Source organism: Camelus ferus, chromosome 8 (assembly GCF_009834535.1).
Source record: "Camelus ferus isolate YT-003-E chromosome 8, BCGSAC_Cfer_1.0, whole genome shotgun sequence".
NCBI classification, from domain to species: Eukaryota; Metazoa; Chordata; class Mammalia; order Artiodactyla; family Camelidae; genus Camelus; species Camelus ferus.
Window position 1 is genome coordinate 57,945,817 of NC_045703.1, and position 21,733 is coordinate 57,967,549.

General features: G+C 35.5%; 1 protein-coding gene and 1 long non-coding RNA gene across 11 annotated transcripts in view; one reads left to right on the forward strand and one right to left on the reverse strand.

Annotated features, from left to right (window-relative positions):
• LOC106729714 overlaps window positions 1–3,218 on the reverse strand; it is a 284,345-nt gene extending 281,127 nt beyond the window's left edge. For all 6 annotated transcript variants that reach the window (XR_004322052.1, XR_004322047.1, XR_004322048.1 and 3 more), the window contains exon 1: window positions 3,106–3,218. This is a non-coding gene — a long non-coding RNA (uncharacterized LOC106729714). The remainder of the gene's footprint in view (window positions 1–3,105) is intronic.
• STXBP5 (syntaxin binding protein 5) overlaps window positions 2,369–21,733 on the forward strand; it is a 156,903-nt gene continuing 137,538 nt past the window's right edge. For 3 of the 5 annotated variants that reach the window (XM_006185439.3, XM_032485110.1, XM_032485111.1), the window contains exons 1-2: window positions 2,370–3,295; window positions 4,571–4,668. In XM_006185439.3, the coding sequence (XP_006185501.2) occupies window positions 3,143–3,295; window positions 4,571–4,668 (251 nt within the window). In that variant the 5' untranslated portion in view covers window positions 2,370–3,142. Of the gene's footprint in view, window positions 3,296–4,570; window positions 4,669–21,733 lie in introns of all 5 variants that reach the window. The other 2 variants (XM_014559948.2, XM_006185440.3) reach the window with 2 other exon arrangements.

A 21,733-nucleotide genomic window follows, 5' to 3' on the forward strand; every position in this document is an offset into this window, starting at 1 on the left:
TTTAAGAATCAATTGATCAATTGAAACAAACACAAGAAATATCATGAGTTTGAGGCTCCATTATTTTATCTTTGCCATCATAAAGGTAGATTTTGGGGGGCATTGTTGTTTTTTGCCTAACAGAATTCTGGATATGTCCCTTGAAAGTAAAAACTGAGGGACTGGCTTAAATTGGTGATCTGTTGAAGTCCCTTTCACCTCAAGGACCCTGACAGTAGTTTTTCCATTCTACTATGTATTACTAATATAATGCACACTTTACATTTTTGTTTCCAGTTTATCTTTACAAAACCCTAGGAAGAAGGTAGCATTAATCTCATTTTACACATGAGGAATCTGACCCCTAGGCAAAGTAAGGAATTTGCCCAAGGTTGCACGTATTACCAAGGTCTGGATTGAAATCTATGTCTGGCAGACAACAAAGCCTAGGATTTTTCCACTATATCACAAGGCCTATCAGCAAGAAATTGTCCCTTTTCCCAAGTTTCATAGTCCAATGATGACAAATCATCCAACAGATTTCTTTTCAAACTAGATGAAAATTCTGTGGGGAAGTAATCTCTCTGTTTTGCAATTTACCCCTCTGGAGGTATTTGTATTTTAAAAAAGCTCTCCGCGTAATTCTGATCACCTCCCCAGCTGCCTTCCAATGTTCCTCGCCTTCCTCTTCACGTGGTCAGCTCCTATTCACCTGGACTCAACTATGGTCAATTTACTATTTCAGGTCCTCTTCATTTCTCCACTTGCGTGATTCCATCAATGAACTCATCATATTGTTTCACAATTACTTATTTACGTGAGGTTTGCCCTCTTTTGACAGGGGACCTTGCTTAAAGCAAGAATTGCATTTTTGTGTCTTCAGTATCTAACACAATGTCTTACACTCAATAAAATGTGTTTCAGAGAACTAAATCAGTAAACAAACATTTCAGAGCCACTTGAAAATAGCCTGAGAAAAATCTCCAAATTTGTTTCATTGTTCATTACACCTAGTGAATTAACTGAGTAATTCAATAAATATTAAATCACAAGACAACTTTATAGGTTCCAAGAGCAAAACATCATCCTTGAATGCGGAAACTCCACAGAGAACTACATTTCCCGAAATCCCCGAGGCCCAGTCGTAGTTGGTTTGCTGACTGTTCTTGAAAGCCTGTCACAACAACCAATACTGTGGCGAGAATTTCCCTGAGCAGGGCAGGAGGTGACCAATCACAAGGAAGAGGGCGGGCACTTCTGATTTCGGTTCAGAAAACCCTCTGTAGCTCGGGACCGTCAAGGGCTGGAGCTGGTAACCTGTGCCCTCCCTCCATACACCCACCCCACGAATTAGAATTAGTCTTTATGCGCTTCCATCCTTCCTTACGTTTTTCCTAGTTTCCACATCCTTCCTAGTCAAGCACCTCTGTTTCCCAACCACATTTCCTTGTTGAACTCACTCTCCGGGAAGCGTACCTGCAGCATGAATCTACCTTTTCAAACTTGAGCCAGACATGTGTGTCTACGCATCCAAGTGGGATTGTGACAGTGAAGCAGTGAAAAGGTTTGAAGGAAAAGTTCATTCTTCCCACCTTTCCCCTTGCAAGAATGGAGAAGCTACTGGGGATTACTTAGTGGACCATCAGCATTACAAGGCGGCTTGAAGGTTCTGAAAACGAGTGAATCGCGCGGTGTTTACTTCCACCCTCACTCCCGCCCTCATCTCCACCCACCCGAGCGTGCGGACTGAAGCCAGGGCTGGTGTGTCACTGGTCCGGGCAGACACCAGGCCCTGGAGCCGTCTCCCTTTGGCAGCCTATTCCATTCCACCAGCTACCTGCCATCGCCACGCTTTAATCCTACCAACAGTAACAGCTTCAGGAAAGAATTCATTTTCCCCCCTTTAGGTTCATCTCCTTTCCTAGTACGTTTCCAAGTCTGTCATCCTCTTGTCACAGACATAACTGTTGTCTAGACGCTCTTTTTCAAAATCCAAATCCAAATTCCAAATCCAAAACAAAGCCCACTAATAAAGCAACAACAATAATATTGCAGCCGGCAGCCAGGAGTGTGCGCCTCATTAAAGTATGAGAGCATGAACCCCTGCTTTAATAACTGCATTTGAAATGAAGGTTTCCTGCTGCTTGTTAGTCGTCAACATTTTTACTACCAGCTGCAGGATAAGCAGCTGCATCCTCTGGCAGGGCGATTGGGATGGCAGAAATTTAGCCACGGTGTGGGATTTTCGCAGAGGATAATTTAAGCCCCAGCTCCAGTCCGGCGGCGGGTTGGGGTGGGGGGGGAGGTTGCGGTGCGCATGCTCGGCAGCCTGGCTCCGCGGAGGCCCAGCTGCCGCTGCCGCCACCGCCGCGGCCGGCGCTGTAACCGCGGCCGCCGCTGCTGCTCGGAGCGGGCGTTGGTGCCGTGTGCCGAGGCGCCCTGTCAGGCGAGAGGGAGCGGCCCGGCGGGAGCGCGGGCGGCGGCGGCGCCTGAGGAAGGCAGCCTAGGCTCTGAAGGAGCGAGGGCGGGCCAATCCAGCGGCGGAGGAGCGAGGCGGAGAGCGCGGGGACCCACCCCGGGCGCCCTGCGTGCGATGCCCGGCGGGCAGCGGCGCTGAGCTGCAAGGGAGGCCGAGCGGCGGCCGCGGACAGACAGCCGGCGACCCCTGCGAGGAGGAGGAGGAGCAGGAGCGGGAGGAAGCGCCGAGGGACCGCGGGGCCCCGGGCGGGCGAGGAGCGGCGGGGCCGCGGGCCATGGACGCGGCGGCGGCGGCGGCGGGGGCGAGCCGGGGCGGCGGCGCGGCGCAGAGTCAGCCCGCCGCCAGGTGAGGCTGGGCGGAGCGGGCTCCGGACGCCGCCGCCACTGCTGGGCCGCCCGGCCGCGAAGCGAGGCGGCGGCGGCGGCGGCTGAAGCGGCGGCACAGCAGCCGCGACGAGCAGCGGCGGCCTCGGAGGAAGAGAGGTCGCCGCCCGGGGCTCTGCTGGCCGCGGCGCTCTCGTCGTCGCAGTATTTCCTGTTCGAATTATCTTTTGCTTCTCCCCAGCTGCCTCCTTCCCCTCACACTCCCACTCTCTCCCACTCCTCCGCGGCCTTGGCTCTTGCCCCCCACCCGAGGACGCCCCTTACCTCTCCTCCTGGGCTGCGGGGGAGCCCCGCCGAGACCATGAGGAAATTCAACATCAGGAAGGTGCTGGACGGCCTGACCGCCGGCTCGTCGTCAGCCTCGCAGCAGCAGCAGCAGCAGCAGCACCCGTCTGGGAACCGGGAGCCCGAGATCCAGGAAACGCTCCAGTCCGAGCACTTTCAGCTCTGCAAGGTGAACCGAGCGCGCAGCCCCGCGAAAATCGGGGTCGTTTTAGGGGCACCACGGGGTTTACTTGCGAGTGCGAGGAAATAGAGCGCCAATAATAATCACACCTCGAATAAAGGGCTCGCGCTCCTTTAGCAAACAGTTTGCTTGGTGGGCTATTTTGGAGATTGACATCACCTTACTCCTTTTCGTTAATTTTTTTCTCTCCCCTTTTCGCATGCAGCAGTCATTTCAAGGTTGCTTCTAACGTACTATACTGACCTTTAATTTGTATTCTTAATCTTTAAGTTTTTATATTCAAGCATTTTAATATATAATTCACAACTTCTAAGTTCCCTTTGGGAACAGTGTCTAATGAATATTGTTTATCCAAAAACCAAACCTGTTTAACTAGATATTGGCTCCTTACTTTATCCTTAAAATGGGGTAGGAGGCTTAAAATATGAAATCACAGGGTCTTTTTATTATTGCGTTTGGTTAAAAAGTTAGAACTGTTGATTTTTGCCTATTAATGGCACGACAATTGCCATAGCGATCTGTAATTCAGAAAGAATGATGCAGCGAATTAATTCACCAGCTGCTCAATGAGAAATACAAACTTGTCTTGGTATAAATACTTGCTTTCCTCATAAATACCAGGCGCTCATAAGTCGTAGTTTCTTAAAAGTGTGTATGTACATCGCTTTTTTTGCCCTAATGTCCTAAAATTACTAAAGATTTAATAGCAAAATACAAAAAAATAGATGCTGTATTTATTTTTATTCTCTTACAGTTGCAAAATGTTGGGATAGATGTTTGCTAATTGCTTTGCTGAATCCTTAACTAATTATGACAGCATTTCCTTAGAATTACTTGCATTAGCATCCGAATAAAGTAATGAAGTTACCACACTTGAAATAAAGCATGAATTGCATTTCTAAATGAATTTACAGAATTTTTGACCACTGCAAACTTCAGTAATTTGTTCTCAGACATAATAGTATAAAATGTTAATAAGAAATAATCAATTTTCTTCTATAGAATACCAGTATGATGGAAAAGCAGAAATTAAGGTATAACACTGGGATAGAATTTTTTTTTCTTTTTCATTTCAGGTTCTATGTACATAAGTTTTGTTTGATGTAGAATTCATAGTTGTCTGCTTTAAAAAAAAAAGCAATGCATGTATATGTGTTTTGCATCAGTTATAATTGGTTCTAGATTCTAATGCTCTATTGACTTTTCTCTTTTAAAATTTTGCTTCCTGCCTGGGTTGCTGTGATGTCATTTGCCCATCCCTAGACTGTTCGCCATGGATTTCCCTATCAACCCTCAGCCCTGGCCTTTGATCCTGTGCAGAAGATCCTGGCAGTGGGAACTCAGACTGGTGCTTTAAGGCTGTATCCTTTCATTTATTTTTTTTTTTTAACTTTTACTGTATTTTCCCCAATCCTTCTGTGTGGCTGAGTAGTTGCTTTTCCTGTTGAATTCCAAAGAAATGGTATGATCAAGTATTATGTGAAATCATGTGATAGTGTCTTTCCCCACAATTATACATGTATTCAGGTTGTAGGCTGCTGTGTTATTTCTCAGCTCTCAGTTTATAGGTAGCTAAACACATATCCACCTAGAGTTCTGAAGTTTTGCTATAGTAACTACTGCCTTTGCAAGGAGGTAGAAACTTCTAAGGGGAAATGTATCTGCTTGTACTAGTGGTCTAGCGAATGGAGTATGTGGAGGATGGGGTTTAAAGATAATAGCACAAGGCATATTTTATTTACTTTTTTAAAATATTGTGCATGGTAGGTGTTGAACTTAAGGCCTGTTTATTACTGTAATGAATTAGAGGTTGAATTTGAATTTGGTTGGTTGTCTTGTCCATCTAGAAAAATCATTAGAAAAAAAATTGTAAATTAATTTCATATAAATAGTGTTTCTATTTCTATAAGTTTTGGAGCATTTTCTTAGTATAATGCAAATGGATATGTTTTCCCTTTTGTCATCTACATTTGTTATGTATATGTAAAAGCTGTTAGGTTAGGTGTGTATTAGTATAGAAAGAATTATGTTTCCTGGTTATGCGTGAAATATAATAGTTTTGTCATAGCATTTTTTCCAGATAACCTACTCACTTCTTCAAGATCATTCTTATAGTCTGAACAATGGAGAATACTTCACAATTCCTCTTTCAAACTATTTAACTTGAGATAAAATTGTTTACTTTTACTGTGACATTTACCCATGCTTAACCTAAATGTACTTATTTTTAAACTTAAATATAAAATTTTAAAAAGAAAATGCTTTGTTCATCCATCTGTAAGACATCTGCTTCCCACATATTATTGAAGTAATGTGTTGGTAATAAATAGGAAAAAAAGCACTAGATGATAAAAACACAAAGGAGCAGGGAACTTTACCCACCACATTTTAGATTTATCTGGGTCCTGATAAGGGGGAGGGAAGCCTGCATTTGAATTAAACGTGTGCCTTACATTTCCTTATACTCTTGAAATCTTCATTTCAAACTATATTTTCTATCAGGATATTCCTCAAGTTTCATTTGTGATTAGTGTGCTATGTTCAAAATGCTTATAAAAGTTTTCAAGTGGGCAGTTGAACTGTGTTACTAAGTGAAATCTACCATTCATAGTAAAATACCAGTAGTGCACTCTTACCTATTAAAATGGTAAAATCTGACCAGGCTAGATGTGAATCTGTGAATGTCTAAGACCGTATGTCTAAATGGCTCTTGCCCAAATTTCTAGATAGTTGACTCTAAAATATTTTTGGCTTCAATTGTTTTAGATATTTTTATTCCTATACCCAATGATCAGTACCTTCCAGTTTAGGGTTCCTGTTTTAGTCTTGTGAAGATGATAATAAAGCTAATTTTGGCAGTGTGGATACTAATGGTTTAGCAAAACTCTGTGTAGTGAGTGACAAAAGTAGTATGTTGTTGGATCTAGATGGACTGTTTAGAACTCAAAGCAGATTTTTTGTTGTTGTTTTCAACAAGAAAGTATCATTCCTGGACTAATAGAGGGAAAAAAAGTTGAATTACATCAGTTATTTTTATATTATTTTGCCTTTTAAGTGGGTTCAGTTCTTATGATTTCCCCAGTGTGGTCTCAATTTTCTTATGGTATGTAACTTTTTTTCCTTTTAACAGCCAATCTCCTCTTATAATTTAATATAACTGTAAGTACCATAAGCAAGACTGATTTTATAAAACCAGGTATTTTTCTTAGACAAGACTTTTTACCCCTAATGTGTTTGGGTAATTAGCAAATTACACAAACAGAGACGTAAAGACGTTAGGCCTAATGCTAATTGCCAAATAAAGGCAAGGATCAGGTGTACAAAATTATGACTTACGTCTTTTGCTTTTATACATATGTTTTATAGTTAAATACTTTATGGAAAGTGAACCTGTAATTTTTAATTACACTCTTTTTTTTAAGAACCTCTCTTACTCTATTTAGAATAAAGTTAGGAAAGCGATTTACTGAATACATTTCTACTTTCCCTTTTTATGAGATTTATATGCTCATTCCAGAATGATAAATTGGTTTAACAGTAATACCACCTAGTTATTTCTTCTGTTAAGTTTAAGTGATAAGCTTATGAGCTTTATTATGGCCTTGATTTATAGAAAATGACTTAGACCTTTTTATTTTTGCGCATTTTCCACATTGAGGTTGTGTTAGTTTCTGTGTTCTTTGTTTTGAAAGCTAGACAACTAAAATTTAATTTATTTCAAAGCTCCAAACTATTACAAGTCCGTTCTATTATTATTATAGACTTATTACAAGTCTGTTCTATTGCCCTTACTCTTATATTTTTCACTATTGTAGTTGGTTTTAATCGTTATCTTTTTCTTCTCACATTAGATTCTTGTAGCCTGTGATAGATTTGTCCTAAAAGATGTGTTTAGAGCAGAAATAATACTTGCAGGTAAAGTCTTTTCTTTCATTTAACTGTGGAGCAGAGAGTAGGAGATGTTTTCTGAAGTGGGATTGGGCTATTAAAATTTGAATTGCATATCTAATTTAACTAATAGAGTGTCTTCCTAAATGTTGGAGGACTGTACTAATTTTATTTTGAGGTTAGAAAAAATGATGAGAAATTTACGTCTGGTATCTAATGTTTTGTAGATAAGAATTAGAGAAAATCTGAATCCTTAAATAATATCTAACCAATAATGAGGGAAAATCAATTCAATGTATTTGCTGCATTACTTTATAGTGAATGGCTGATGTCATTATAAACATGCTTTATGTTCAACCTTCTTGGCTTCTGGAGTGAATATGAGGTTGGAATGAAATTAACTGATAGGAAGCAGGAAAGCATAATTGTATATGCCAAGTCATATAGTGGTGATGTGATTTAATTATCTTAATCTTTCCCCCTGCCATGTAGAAATAGGTATAATTTGATTCTTCTGAGTAATCTAGGGATCAGAACTATTGGGATAAAATAATCTCTATCTATTCCCATGTGGAATACGGAAAAGGGAGGAAAAGGTTCTAAATAAAAAATGAAGGCATTTCTACTAATGCTGCTGTGGTTCTTATCTAGACCCCTGGTTTACTAGTATCATCTCTAATTGCTTCATAGGCTGTTGTAACCAGGGGCTATTTAGATCTTATTTTCAAGGTATTTTTGTCTAAACACAATGAGGTTGTTTTGTGTGCGAATATTTCAGGGATTATGCTAAACAATGGAATTTCAAATTTACTGAATTTTTGTAAAAGTTTGAGTTTTTAAATATCAAAATTATTATCAAAGGACCTCATTTATTGTCTTTCTGACTTGTGGAAAATACAGTACAGTAGGCAGTCTCTGCTTTGGTAAACTATGGACTTGCATTTTAAATTGCAGTGTAATGTTGCTGACTGCAGGCTTATGAAATGATTTTTGTACCTTGGAGTTCATTTAACAAGCACTCGTTAAGTGTTAACATGAGATTATAAATTATGGGCTGATTTCTTGTTCGTGTCTTGCCACTAAAGAATTGTGTCCTTGAGTTAGTTTTTTTCTTTTAAAATGAAGGTGCTGTATTAGATGACTTCCTCAAGAAATAGCTCTGTGATTCTAAGTAGTTATATATAGTTCTAGGTGAGTATGCAAAAGAAATAAAAATATGATTCTTACCTTCACAAAGTTTCCAGTCCTAACTAAAGGACTAGAATTAGTTAAATGTAATTGGAGTTTGAATTATTTAGGGGTCCACTGACATAATGTAAAGTCAGATTACATGCAAATTTATTGCATTTGATGACATGTCTGCATGTTAGTAGATGAGGATTCCAAATGGCAGGGAAAAGGAAGTGGGAAAATTATTCTAGGTAAGCAGTGTGGGGAAAAGTAGAGAAAAAGGAAATATGGTAGTTTAGAGGAATACTAAAGAGATTGGTTGAAACTGTGGTCCTAGTTGAGGTGTGGGGGAAAAATAAGGAGCCAGTTATTTGAAAACCTTGAATGTTAACCTCAGTTATCTGTGTGTTATTCAGTGAGAAATCGTAGTTATATAAGGAGATATGCTGACTAGAAGACAGTGTGATTTTTAGGATATCTAATACGGGCAGTGGTATCGTGGGTGAAAAGAACAGACCAAGGGAACCTTAATATGTGATTATTAATCCATATGGGTAGTAAAGAGGACTCAAAGCAGCAGTAGTGGAATGGGAACTGGAGAAGGATCTGATGACTTCTATGTGTCAAATCTTGGAGTAACTAAAGATGATAAAATTTAGCAAATACCACACTAAGGAAATTACAAGACAAATGGAAAACTTAATGAAGAATGTGTCAGAGTAATGTTGAGTGTGAAATTAATGCTATCTTTTACTTTTATCCTATTGCTGTTTTGAGGAGGTAGGCTAGATTTATATGAGCTTAAGAGCATGATATGCTTTTATATTTGATTTCCTTTGTGTTAGTCCTTGGTGATTACCTTGATTTTGTTACTGAATTGAACTAGTTTAAAGTCACTGTTAGCTGTTTGGCTTTGTCTGTTTATCCTTCGTTAGTGTCTGTTAGTAGTACTAGCATTTTGGGCTGGATAATTCTGTTGGTTTGTCTAGCACATTGCAGACTATTTAATATCCCTGGCTCTCACTTAACTAAATGCCAGGGTTGCCTCTGCTGTCGGTGTGGCAACCCAAATGTCTTCACATGCTTCCAGGTGCTCCTGGCTGAGAACCACTACACTTTGTCCTACTTTGTTCTTCACCAGTTAAATAGGAGTAATAACCCTACCTAGCTCATGAAGTGCACATCAGGATTAAATGCAATAATGTATATGTGCAGCTTTTAAGACCATGCAAGGACTGTTTTGGGACTATTTAATATGATAGTATTAAAAATAATGAGAGTTTTTCTGTGTTTTTAATTTTCAAGTTCTTCATTTATTTTAGCAAATATTTGCTGAGAAGCAGCTAGGTCCCAGGCACTGTGAGGAAGGCCTTAATTTCATTTATTTTTGTTGCTGATGCAGTTTTCAAAGAAAGGTCTTGAAAAGTACTATCTTTGTCTTCTTTGAAATGGTTGTGTTCTTTCAACCACAAGTTTGCAAGATTGCTATTTAGGTGTGAGAAGATAATATATGTGAAAGTATGATACACACAGTAGGTGATAAATGATTAATGACTTATAAGCATTAGAATGTTTGACTTGCTGCTTATTAATTTTATGAAACATAATTAAAATATTAGAAAAAAGATTTGGGAAATAGATTTATATTCAAAGTAGTTAAAAGTGAAACAGTTTAGGATTTAGCCAAATTTTTATTTCTCTTCTCCCCCGTCATCCTTTTTGTTCATAGAATTCTAGTCATTCAGAATTTGAGCTGTAAGGGGGAAGCAAGGACTTTGAAATACTTCAACTTCTCAGCTCTTATCTCTTCATTAAAGAGGACTTTGTATAAAAGGAAGAATGAGTACTGTGTCAGCTATAGGTTGTGATCCTCAGCGTGGATTACTGCTGCAGGAAGAATAGACGCATTTTCTTTAGAAACTACCAGAAACAGTGTCTGCCAGGAAGCAGTTATTTTGCAGTGAATTTCTTGTGGAGGGAAACAAAGTATGATAGAATCTGAATGGAAATGAAAAGGGATATATGTTAATTATTGAGGAGTCAAATCTGTGCTTGGTAAGCCTTTCTGCATTCAATACGATGGTTTTTATTTCTGCTTGGTATTCTCTTTCTTTACTTTTTTTTTTTTTAAGTATAATTTGCTTTAAAATTATAATCTCACTTTGCCATCCTAAAGGTAAAGGTAAAGGAATTTTAGGAGTATTACCTTATCATTAAAAGATTTGTGTTCTAGTCTTCAGACTAATTTTGGATAAGCCAACTAAAATCTCTGGGCTTTAGTTTCTTTTTCTGTAAAATGAGGAAATTGGGATGTGTGATTTCCAAGAGTCCTTCCAGCTCTAGAATCCTAGAATTTTTTTCTCCCCTGCAGAGGATTTGGGCAGGCTCTGAACCATCTCTGTCCAGAGTGGTCTTCCGATTCATTGTTCTGAGTACCTGTTAAAAAGGATAAAGTATTGGACTCAGTCCCAGTTGTGGGCCCCTTTACTTTGTACCCATTGACTGCACTCATAAGTCTAGTCAGTACATGTATAGGTATAATCCTTTGTTTACACAAGGGATCAGGAAAAAGCATGTGAAACATACTTTTCTCATTGTTGAAATAGCAGCTTACATTGAATACTAAAACAGTAGTTGCTTTTTCTTTGTATAATTGGGAAGATCTCATTATGACATAGGACACTTGGGGGCATTTTTAAATTCAATTAACAAAGTTTACTTTTCTTTCTTGGGTGTTAATGGTCAGGGTATAAAATTAAAATGAAATTACTTTAAAATAATCCTGGGTTCCTAATCATGTGATTCTATTAATTTTTATATAAGAAATTCAATATGGAGACTAATTTCATTGACTTGCTGGTATGTAATTTGAGTAGTAAATTTGGTCATTATGTAGTAACTTGGAATGGTAATAACTGGTGATATACATGTAAATAAGTGGACTATGGGGTGAGTATCTAAATAAAAGTTATGCTTTGATTGTCTCCATTAGACTTTATCTTCTTGCATTGGAAGGTACACCTTATTTACGAGTCGGAAATTAACAATCTGATTGTCAGCATTGATCTGTTTTATAATATTTAAAGGAGAATTTCCTGTCCTGATTATCATCATCATAAAGTATACTCAGTATCGTGGGATTGCAGATTAATGAAATGTTTTTGGTTTGAACTAAACATGTCTGTTTAAGACTATAGCAGAATGATACAGAGAAAAGGACGTTATACTATATATTACCTTTTGTATTTGAATGCCTTTTATCAAACATAATAGAACTCTATAAAATTTCTTGGGAAGCAAAACGAAGTGACTGGTGATTTGATTTTTATGAAATAAATTGTTAAGAATTCGTAAAACTATAGTCATAAAGGACGATCAAAACATATTTGATACATCTCCCTTCCCTTAGTCACATGTGATGTAAGTCATTCTAAGGAGAAGAAATAGCACCTTCCAATTTAATTACTCAAACTTTTTCCTATAAAGATGTTCAGGCTTCTGTATATCTTGTACTTTAATTTGAATCCATTTCTGATTTTTATTTGCAACACTGAAGAAGAAAGACTAGTTATCGTCCGTATATCATTACTACAATTTTTAACATTTTTGAAGAATTTAAATAGTAAAGTCATCTCAGATTTAGCAATCCCAATTGCTTTAATCTCTCATTCTTTTGTATTTCATTTTAAATAAAATTTTGACACTAGCTCTGTTTTTAATTTTAGGCTGTGGGTAAAATATGGGGGGCAGGGTGCATAGGGGAAAGAATCATTGACACAGTTTACTCCTTACTACTCAAGTGTTCCACAATGGGCTATGTTTTTAGTGATTCCTTAAGTCTAAATACTTTTCTTCCCTGTTCAAATTATTCTTATCTGTAAAGCCCAGTGCCTTTGTCTTTGTGATGTGGTTTTGGTTTAATTCCATCCCTACGTCCACCCACAGAGGTATCTTTTTCTTAATTCAACATTTAAAGTCTAAATTTCTACATTACCATCCTTTATACATAATATCACATAGTCATTAAATGCCTAAAACTAGACCTTTTGGAAATTATAGCCTATAATATTGAGTGTTATTTTTGTTTTAAAATAAAAACTGTCAGAAATGTCACAGCATATGAGAAGATGCAGTAGAGTCCAAAGTGCACAGCAGAATCAACCAGTATCCTCTGCCTTATCGAGAGTGCAGAATTTGGATAGTGGATATATAATCAGTATACAGTTATAAAATCAAAACAGAAGGAACATACAGATTATTTTTATGCCCAAAATTTTAATATTTTAAAAGGATAATAAGATACCTTTATATATTATTTGGGCTAATTATTAAAACAGCAGAGTTTTTTCAGTAGCATAACTCAGAGAACTAAGTTTTGAAAAGCCACACAGTAGTTTAAAAGTCATTTCCATAATCCTAATATTTTACAAATGGGCTTGTGCCCTAGTTTTTTTTTTTTTTTAATTGAAGTATAGTCGATTTACAAAGTTGTGTTAATTTCTGGTATACAGCATAGTGATTCATTTATATGTATGTATTTGTATGTATGTATTCGTTTATATATATGTTATATATATATATTCCTTTTCATATTTTTCATTATAGGCCATTACAAGGTATTGAATTTCCCTGTGGTATACAATAGGACCTTGTTATTTATCTATTTTGTATGTAGTAGTTAGTATCTACAATACTGTACTCCCAATTTACCCCTCCCTACTCCCTTTTCCCCCTGGTAACCAGAAGTTTGTTTTCTATGTCTGTAAGTCTGTCTTTGTTTTGTAAATAAGTTCATTTGTGTCGTGTGTTTTTTTTTTTTAGGATTCCACATATAAGTGATATCATGTGGTATTTTTTTTTCTTTCTGGCTTACTTCACTTGGTATGATGATCTCCAGGTCCATCCATGTTGCCACAAATGGCATTATTCTTTTTAATGGCTGGGTAGCATTCCATTATATATATATATATACCACATCTTCTTTTCCAGTCATCTGTAGGTGGACATGTAGGTTGCTTCCATGTCTTTGCTATTGAACATACAGATTATTAAATGATCAACTTAGTATGTTCTCTACTAAAAATTATATGGAAAATGTGTGTGTGTGTGTGTGTGTGTGTGTGTGTGTATACATGCACTCATACAATTAAAGTAATGAAGATCTAAATCTTTCAGGATCCAGCAAACTTCTTCTGTAAAGAGAAAGACAGTAAATATTATGGCTTTATCGTCTCTGACACAACTTCTCAACTCTGCCAATGTAGCACCAAAGCAGCAACAGAGAATATGTAAAGGGAGGAGTGTTGATGTGTTTCAGTATAACTTTATTTATAAAATCAGTCAGTGGGCTGGATTCCGCCCACAAGCTAAAATTTGCCAATCCCTGTTTTAGTTTATTAGGCTGCCTTGCTTTTAAATTGGAGAGGAATGCTCAGGAAGGAATTACTATTGACATTTTTATAGTTAAGTTTCATAAATTATACTTGCATATTAGTTTAAATTTAATCTTTTAGTTATAAGTAGAAAAATATTTTAAGAAAGAAGCAATGATACATGGTACTGCTATATACCAAGTTAAATTATTTTCATAAGTATTTCTTTGATTCTGTGAAAGATGCATTATTCTTCTGGTAAATTATAATTAGTATAGTAATGAAGATGACTAATTAGGTATCCTTTGGGGACAGTTTAGTGATCAGGTCTACTACTGAAATGTTCAACTTGTTTGAGACCTTTCTAATTTTAATTTAAAATATATTGGCATTTGTAACTTTTTCCTAATATTTTCATTAATATTATATAAAGATATATAGAACATTTACTTTTAAAAATAAAAGTGAGTGTGAGCATTTTATTAAAATACTGTGATTTCTTAGATGTCTGCAAATTTTGATTAAAAATAACTCATTTTCACTTGTGGAAGAACACAACTTGAGAAATGTATTAACAACAACAGAAAAACCTAAAGCTCTTAAGAGCAAATTTAGGTGCATGGTTACCTTCTTTAAGAGTCAGATACATTGCATGCACCTTCTTGGAAAGAATGTATATAGTGCTTTAATTGAAAACAAATTATATCTACTCTGAAAAATCTTTATAGTTGCTCACTGTTTATATCATTTTTTGGTAGCAGTAAATATAATTTTATTCAGTAAATAAGGCTAATTTCTACTTAAGATTCATTTCTCCAACTACTTAAGATTCATTTCTTCTTTTGGAAGTTGTTATATAAGACAAATAATGAAATGATGACATGCTGAGCAAATTTGCTTTATTGCTGCTATTATTTAAAAATGTGCATTGATCTAGAATAACATTCCCTTAAAATAGAGGAGAATGCAAAAGTTTTTAACTAAAAAATACCAGACATTTTTGGTTTTATTATAAGCTTCATTTGAAAATTAGGGTTTGCTAAACACATGTGTTATTTGCAAAAAAATATAGTCTGAAAAATTATATGGTAGTTTCTAAATAATAAGGTTTTTTTTTTAATTAGGGATATCTTTATAATAACTTTTCATTGTTTCCCTTTCAATAAGTGCTATCTAGAACTTTTGAATCTTTTCCTGTGAGGTTGGTTGTCTGTTGAAGAATGATTAATCCTACCCTTTCTTGAAAGTACATAATCTTTTCTTGTAATAGCAGTACCCTTGCCTTTTCACAGCAGTATTCTGCCAAAGGTGACTATAAATCTATGACATCAGCTAGTGCAGTACTTTCTGCCAAATTGCTTTCCTTTTGTGTATTTTTTTCTTTTTTGTCTTTTGAAAGGGGAAAAAGTGTTGAAACAGATTTTCCATCCATTCAGTCTTTGTACTTTGTTTTTCATAATGTGTTTTATTTTTCTTTTAAAATTTAGTTTGCCATACTTGAGAAAAGAACTTAGACATTAAGCATCTGAGAATGGATGCTGAGATAAAAGATTGTTTTTACTTGATTGTGAGAATGTGTGTTCCTTCTTGTTTCTTTAGCCCAGACCACTGTTATTTATGACTGTTTCACAGATGAGTGAGCAGGTGGTTCATTTAAATGTATATTTATGTATCAAAAGCCGTTCTAAAGACTTGCCTGTGATAATAAGTATAATTCATTTTGACGCCTTTACAGATGATCCCAACTCCAAAACAGTAAATAATAAGAATATTTTTCAACTACTCTGTTCAAAATAATAAAAATTCTTAATTCAAAATAATAATGGAAGATGTAACTAGAAGTCTATTTCAGTTCAGTTAATGCTATAATTATATTTTAGTCTAGTCAGTTACTTTGTTTTGGTGTTGTTTCACTCACATGAAGAGAAAGCAGTTGACTAACATAATTTTTCTACCATTAGACATTTACTGTAAAATATTACAATTGTGTTGGGTTAAAGCAGTTTTAAATGTTGATGGATGCATCTTCCATGGTTAATTTTAGCATTGTTAAATTTTTACTGTAGAAATAGTACACGTTATAGTTTTGCTTAAATAGCAGACTAGCAGAATGTTAGAATTGTGAGTCAGCAGTAAAAATTAAATCTGTCTACCCTTATAATCATGAGGCTGTGGCTAGCTTCATTTTTTTATTGAAGTATAGTCATCATTTTTTAATGTTAATTTTTTAGATAGGCTTTACTTTTTAGAGCAGTTTTGGCTTCACAGCAAAATTGAGTAGAAAGTACACAGATTTCTCATATACCCCTGTTCCCACTCAGTACAGCCTCCCCCATTATCAGCATCCCGCACTAGAGTGGTTTGTTTGTTACAATTGATAAACCTACTTTGACACATCAGCCTCCAAAGTCCATAGTTTAGGGTTTTCAATATTAAAAACTCCACACAAACTACCAGGACTGATCAATGAATTCAGCAAGGTAGCAAGATACAAGATTAACGTACAGAAATCTGTTGCATTTCTTGACACTAACAATGAAATATCAGAAAAGGAAAGTTAAAAAACAAAAAACAAAAAACCCTTTTAAAATTGAATCACAAGGAATATACCTGACCAAGGAGATGAGACTTAATTTGCTGAGAACTATAAAAAATTGATAAAGGAAATTGAAATTCATGATTCAAAGAAATGGAAAAATATCCCATGCTCTTCTATTGGAATAATTAATATTGTTAAAATGGCCACCTGAAGCAATCTACAGATTTAATGTGATCCCTATCAAATTACCCATGACACTTTTCAAAGAAGTAGAATAAATAATCCTAAAATTTATATGGAACCATAAAAGACCCAGAATTGCCAAAGCAATCCTGAGGCAAAAAACAAAGCTGGAAGCATAACCCTTCCAGACTTCAGACAATACTGCAGAGCTACAGTAATCAAAACGGTGTGGATGGAATGACAGCTTCCAAATTTCTTGTGTGCTGGAGAAAAAACCGGAAGTCTATTAATTTCTATAGGTGACAAATTCATGATCTTGAAAAAGAGGTTTTTCAATTGATGTTTTTCAAGTAGGTGAAACTACAGAATAGGGGTACTATACCGTAAAAGTGAAAATTAATTTGTTATTTGACAAAGGTTTTATATTGCAGATATGTTCATTGGTCATAAAATAAAAAATGAAATGTTCTTTACTATGTTAAACTTTAGTAAAGACTTATTAAGTCTTTATATCCTGAGCATATTCCTATCAAACTGATCAGAAGCTAGTTCAGATGGAAATAATTTTTTAGAAGTTTAGAAAGTAAGACTTATAATGTGATACTAAGGGGATTCATGATTATTCCATCTGAAGAAAGTCTAAGAAATTATTTAATTATTCATATACATGACTTAATTTTGTGGTAGTGCTAATTATGCTTTTGCCCACAAGATTTCCAGATTTTCTCAACTATGGCTGTACATTAGAATAATTTGTGAAGCTGAAAACAAACAAACAAACAAACAAAAAAAACAATGCCCTAACATGTGCTTGGATTTCTTTTCTAGATATTTTGATTCAGTGAATCTGGCATGGGGTTTGACATCTGTAATTTTTTTAATCTTAAATGTCCAAGGACGCTTATATTGTAGAACCAAAATTGAGAAATACTGGTTAAATGTTCAATAGGCAGAATAGCAGTATTCCTAGTGAGGCAGATGGTAGATGAGAAACATGTTCAACATAGTGTGTGCAGAGGGGATATCATTTTAAAGCAATTGTAACATCTTGAGATGTCTGGTATAACCATGAGGAAGTAAGCTGACACTTTTCATCCCATTGCCTTTGGAGACAGGGCTGTGAAACTGTGATGTATGAAATATTTATGAAGATGGAAAGGAACTGGAATTCCAGATTTGAATTAGTGTTTCCTCTTCCTAGCAGTGTATCACTGGACATGACAACCAGCAATAAAAAAAGACCATGGAGTCTAATTAGGAGGTTGAAAAGTCTAGTCTCAGACTTGCAAGTGAAGGAGGCAGGCAGAGCATTTCACAAATGAGAAAACCACAGCACATGTACACATGTAGGTTGTCCTAGTTATCACAGATCATTTTACGTATTTCCTTTTGTTTTTTCCTAGTAATCTACTTCCAAAATTTAATTTTTTAACAGGTTGTATTATCTTGAATAGGATAAACGTATGACGTACTGTCCCTTTTATTTGTTGCCCCCCCCATTTATTATTATCAGTATGGAAAAAAAAGAAATGAAAGCTTTCATATGCTAAGTCATTTGTTATGTTCACACAGAATAAATGGTAGAGTTGGCTTAATGCTAAAGTTCACCTTCTTTTCATTGTAAGAATGCTCTCATCAATATTCTTTGACCACATTACGGTGGTGTTTAGGTTTAACTTTGTAACTGAAAAATAATTACATTATGGTTCAAGACTTAGACCATTAAAAATAAAAATCATCCATTGACCTTTTATTCACAGAATAGTAAGCCAGTTCAGAGTAAATACCTTGAAGGCTTACTAGAATGCTTAAAGAGGTGTAAATTACCCTGTGTGCTGAAAGTCTAAGAATGTACTAAGAGAAGTGGTAACAGGAGTTAGTGGAAATCTTCAGGGTTTCTGATGGATTAAAATGCTCTTGGATTTAGTATTTTTACTGCAGCAGAAAGAAACAGTTTACCCTTAAAAGTCTTTTTTGGTTTGTTAGCAGAGTATTTATCTACTCAAAGAGAATTACTTTCACAGCATATTATATAGTTAAATGTGGAATAATTTATTAGTCACTTATGAGTTCATGAAAAAATTAAGTATCCATAATCTTACTTTTAAACTTTGCAAGATATAAATGTATTTTAGAAATTGCACAGAATATCAAAGTTCCCCAGTTCCTTTCCATTTTATATGTACTCCAGTCTTCTATTTCTAGGTTGGAAAATTGAATGTCACTTCTGTAGATGCTGGAATAATGCCAGTACTTTGTTTGCCTTTTTTGTCATTGACAAAAGTTGATGAACAGATTCTCTAACAAGCTATATAATCTATAAAAATCTTAATAATTTACTGAATATTTGCCCCTTTTGATATTATCACATTCTTCATAAAAGTAGAGATTGCCAAAACATGTGTATAATGCACAGTGATAGTGACAGCAGTGAAACCGGTCTAGGAGTTCTACTCTCAGAACTTAGCACTTGCTGGGGTCACATCGTCTGTTTCTTTTACTATTTTTTATTCTACTATGCTGACAGTGCAGTAGAAATCCCCAAAGGAGGAATGAGCAATAAGAGAAACTATTGCTGTGATTGTAATACCAACCTAGCAAATGATTGGAAGGTAAAATGAATAGGCTGGAAGTATAGATTCATGGAATTTTAAGAGCTATAATGGATCCTAGAGACAAACTAGTCCAATCCCCTGATAGAGACAGAACTGGAACATCTTTCTATTATCCTATACTTTTTGCTGACATTTTGAAAAGTGAGCTGATTTTACCTGAACGGATATGACTAGACATAAACATGTGAAAAAGCTCATTCATTCATAAATATTTATTAAATGCCTACTATGTGCCAAACACTGTTCCAGACTCTCTGAGTGAAGAGACAAGATCACCATGTTCTATTACCTGAGAATCTTGAAAGTCTAGGTAGCCTGTGTGGAAGGCTTTCATAAATAATACTACAATTTAGGCACAGATGATCCCTGTTGAATGAAACAAGTATCTACAGAAATCAGTATGACTATATAGTAAACAAGGAGGAAAACAAAACAACAGCATGGACGTAAAACAGTGTAAGACAAGCTACAGCCCAAATGAAATGATGATTGTGAAAATAATTGGGACATGTTTTTTCTTTTGAAGCTAAATTTTTATGTACCAAATGGACACTGTTTGGGTGCATCTAACTACTGTATTGCTTTTATATTTCTATTGCTAGACTTTAAGACTTTTGAGGATAGAGACTATGATTTATGTCCCCAGTGCCTATTAAAGTTTTCAATTAAGAAAATTAAATGAATGGATTAAGCAGACATGGTTAAGGAATATCATTCTATTGCTTGCATCTTGACCTTTTAAGAGCTACAAGATGGGAAATGTGGAGACAAAAGAATCTTTAGTACAAGAAGCTCCGTTCTGTTTCCCCATTGGTTTGTCAGTTATTATTGCCATCCAAGTGGTAATTTTTTTCCTGGTGGCATATAGGATCTTCTTTTTAAGTGTTTATGTGGTAAGATTTTATGGTGGTGTATTTAGGTGTGGGTCTTATTTATTATTCTGGGTACTTCTATCCCAAGACATGTTTTTTAGAAACTGAGTAAAACATTTTTTCTGTTATTTTTGATAACATTTTTCTTATTTTTTTTTTCTATTGTTAAATGTTACTTCTCCTAAAACAATCCTTTATACTGCATTTTTTCTTACATTTTCCAAGTTCTTTATCTCTTAGCTGTAGTTTTTTTAAGTAAGTTCTTAAGACAGAGTAACAGCAAGGATATTTGTTCAGCTTACTCTCTTGAAGTAAGGCATCTTTTTCACTACTTTTTAATGCATTATATTTTTTAATTGAAATTTCCTGAAAATTTTTCATCAGCATATTTTACTGATTAATGTATGTTTTAAACTATTTGGTGGAATATAAATGATCTAATTTATGAAGTAAAAGATATTTTTCTTGGGATTTTACTTACATGTGTTTCTGAAGCCAAACTATTTCTTTATATGATTGAAGTTCTACTTGTTTAAGAGAACACTGCATTTTCTTTGCTTCTCATCTGTTGAATACTCTCTGTGTTTAAATCTTGAATAAAATAAAATTTTTTTTTAAATTGGGTGGAGGACAGAAGGAAATAAAGAGCTTAATGGAAAAAATGCTAAACTCTAATCTTGTATTGTCTGCTTACCTCTGCATGTCACTTAGGTTCTAAACTGTTAAGTTCATTCATTGCTTGTGAAAGATATTTTAAAATCCCAGATAAAAGGTAATTTAAATTATATTTAAGAATATATTTTGTTTCCTTAATAAATGACAATCATTTTTGCTCTAAATTCATAGTCTTCTACTTTTGCCTGTTTATATTATCATTCATTCAAGCTGATTCTTTTTTAGGTATCAGTTTTATTGAAATATTTTTATATACCATAAAAATAGAGTTATACAATCATCAGCACTTTTAAAATTTCAGAGCATTTTCATTACCACAGTAAGAAACTTTATACCCATTAACAGTCCCTCCGCATTACCCTCCACCCAGTCCTTCACATTTACTTGTCTACTTTCTATTTCTATATATTCGTCTATTCAGGACATTTTATATAAATAGAATCATATAATATGTAGTCTTTTATGACTGGCTTCTTTTACTTAGCGTGATGTTTTTAAGGTTTATCCAAATTGTAGCATGTATTAGTATTGCTTTTTTATGGCTGAATATTCCATTGTATAAGTATGTTGCATATTACTTATCTGATCAGTTGATGGACATTTGGATTCTCTTCTTTTTTGGCTGTTACGAACAATGCTGCTGTGGACATTTGTGTAATTTTGTGTTTATGTATGTTTTCATTTCTCTTGTTTATATCCCTAGGAGTGGAATGCTGCGTCATATGTTAACTCTGTGTAACATGGAGGGTTCTAATTTCTCTACGTCTTCACCAACCCTTGTTATTGTCTTTTTTATTACAGCCATATTAGAGGGTGTAAAGTGATGTTTCATCATGGTTTTGATTTGCATTTCCCTAATGACTAATGATGTTGAGCATCTTCTCATGTGTATTTTGGCTGTTTGCAAATCTGCTTTTGGGAAATGTCTGTTCATTTCCTTTCCCCATTTTTAAATTGGATTGTCCTTTTGTTCAGTTGTAAAAGCCCTTTGTATATTTTGGATATTAAATCCTTATCAGATAAATGATTCACAAATATTTTTTTCCCATTCTCTGGGTTGTCTTTTCACTTTCTTGATGGTGTCCTTTGAAGCACAAATGTTTTTAATTTTG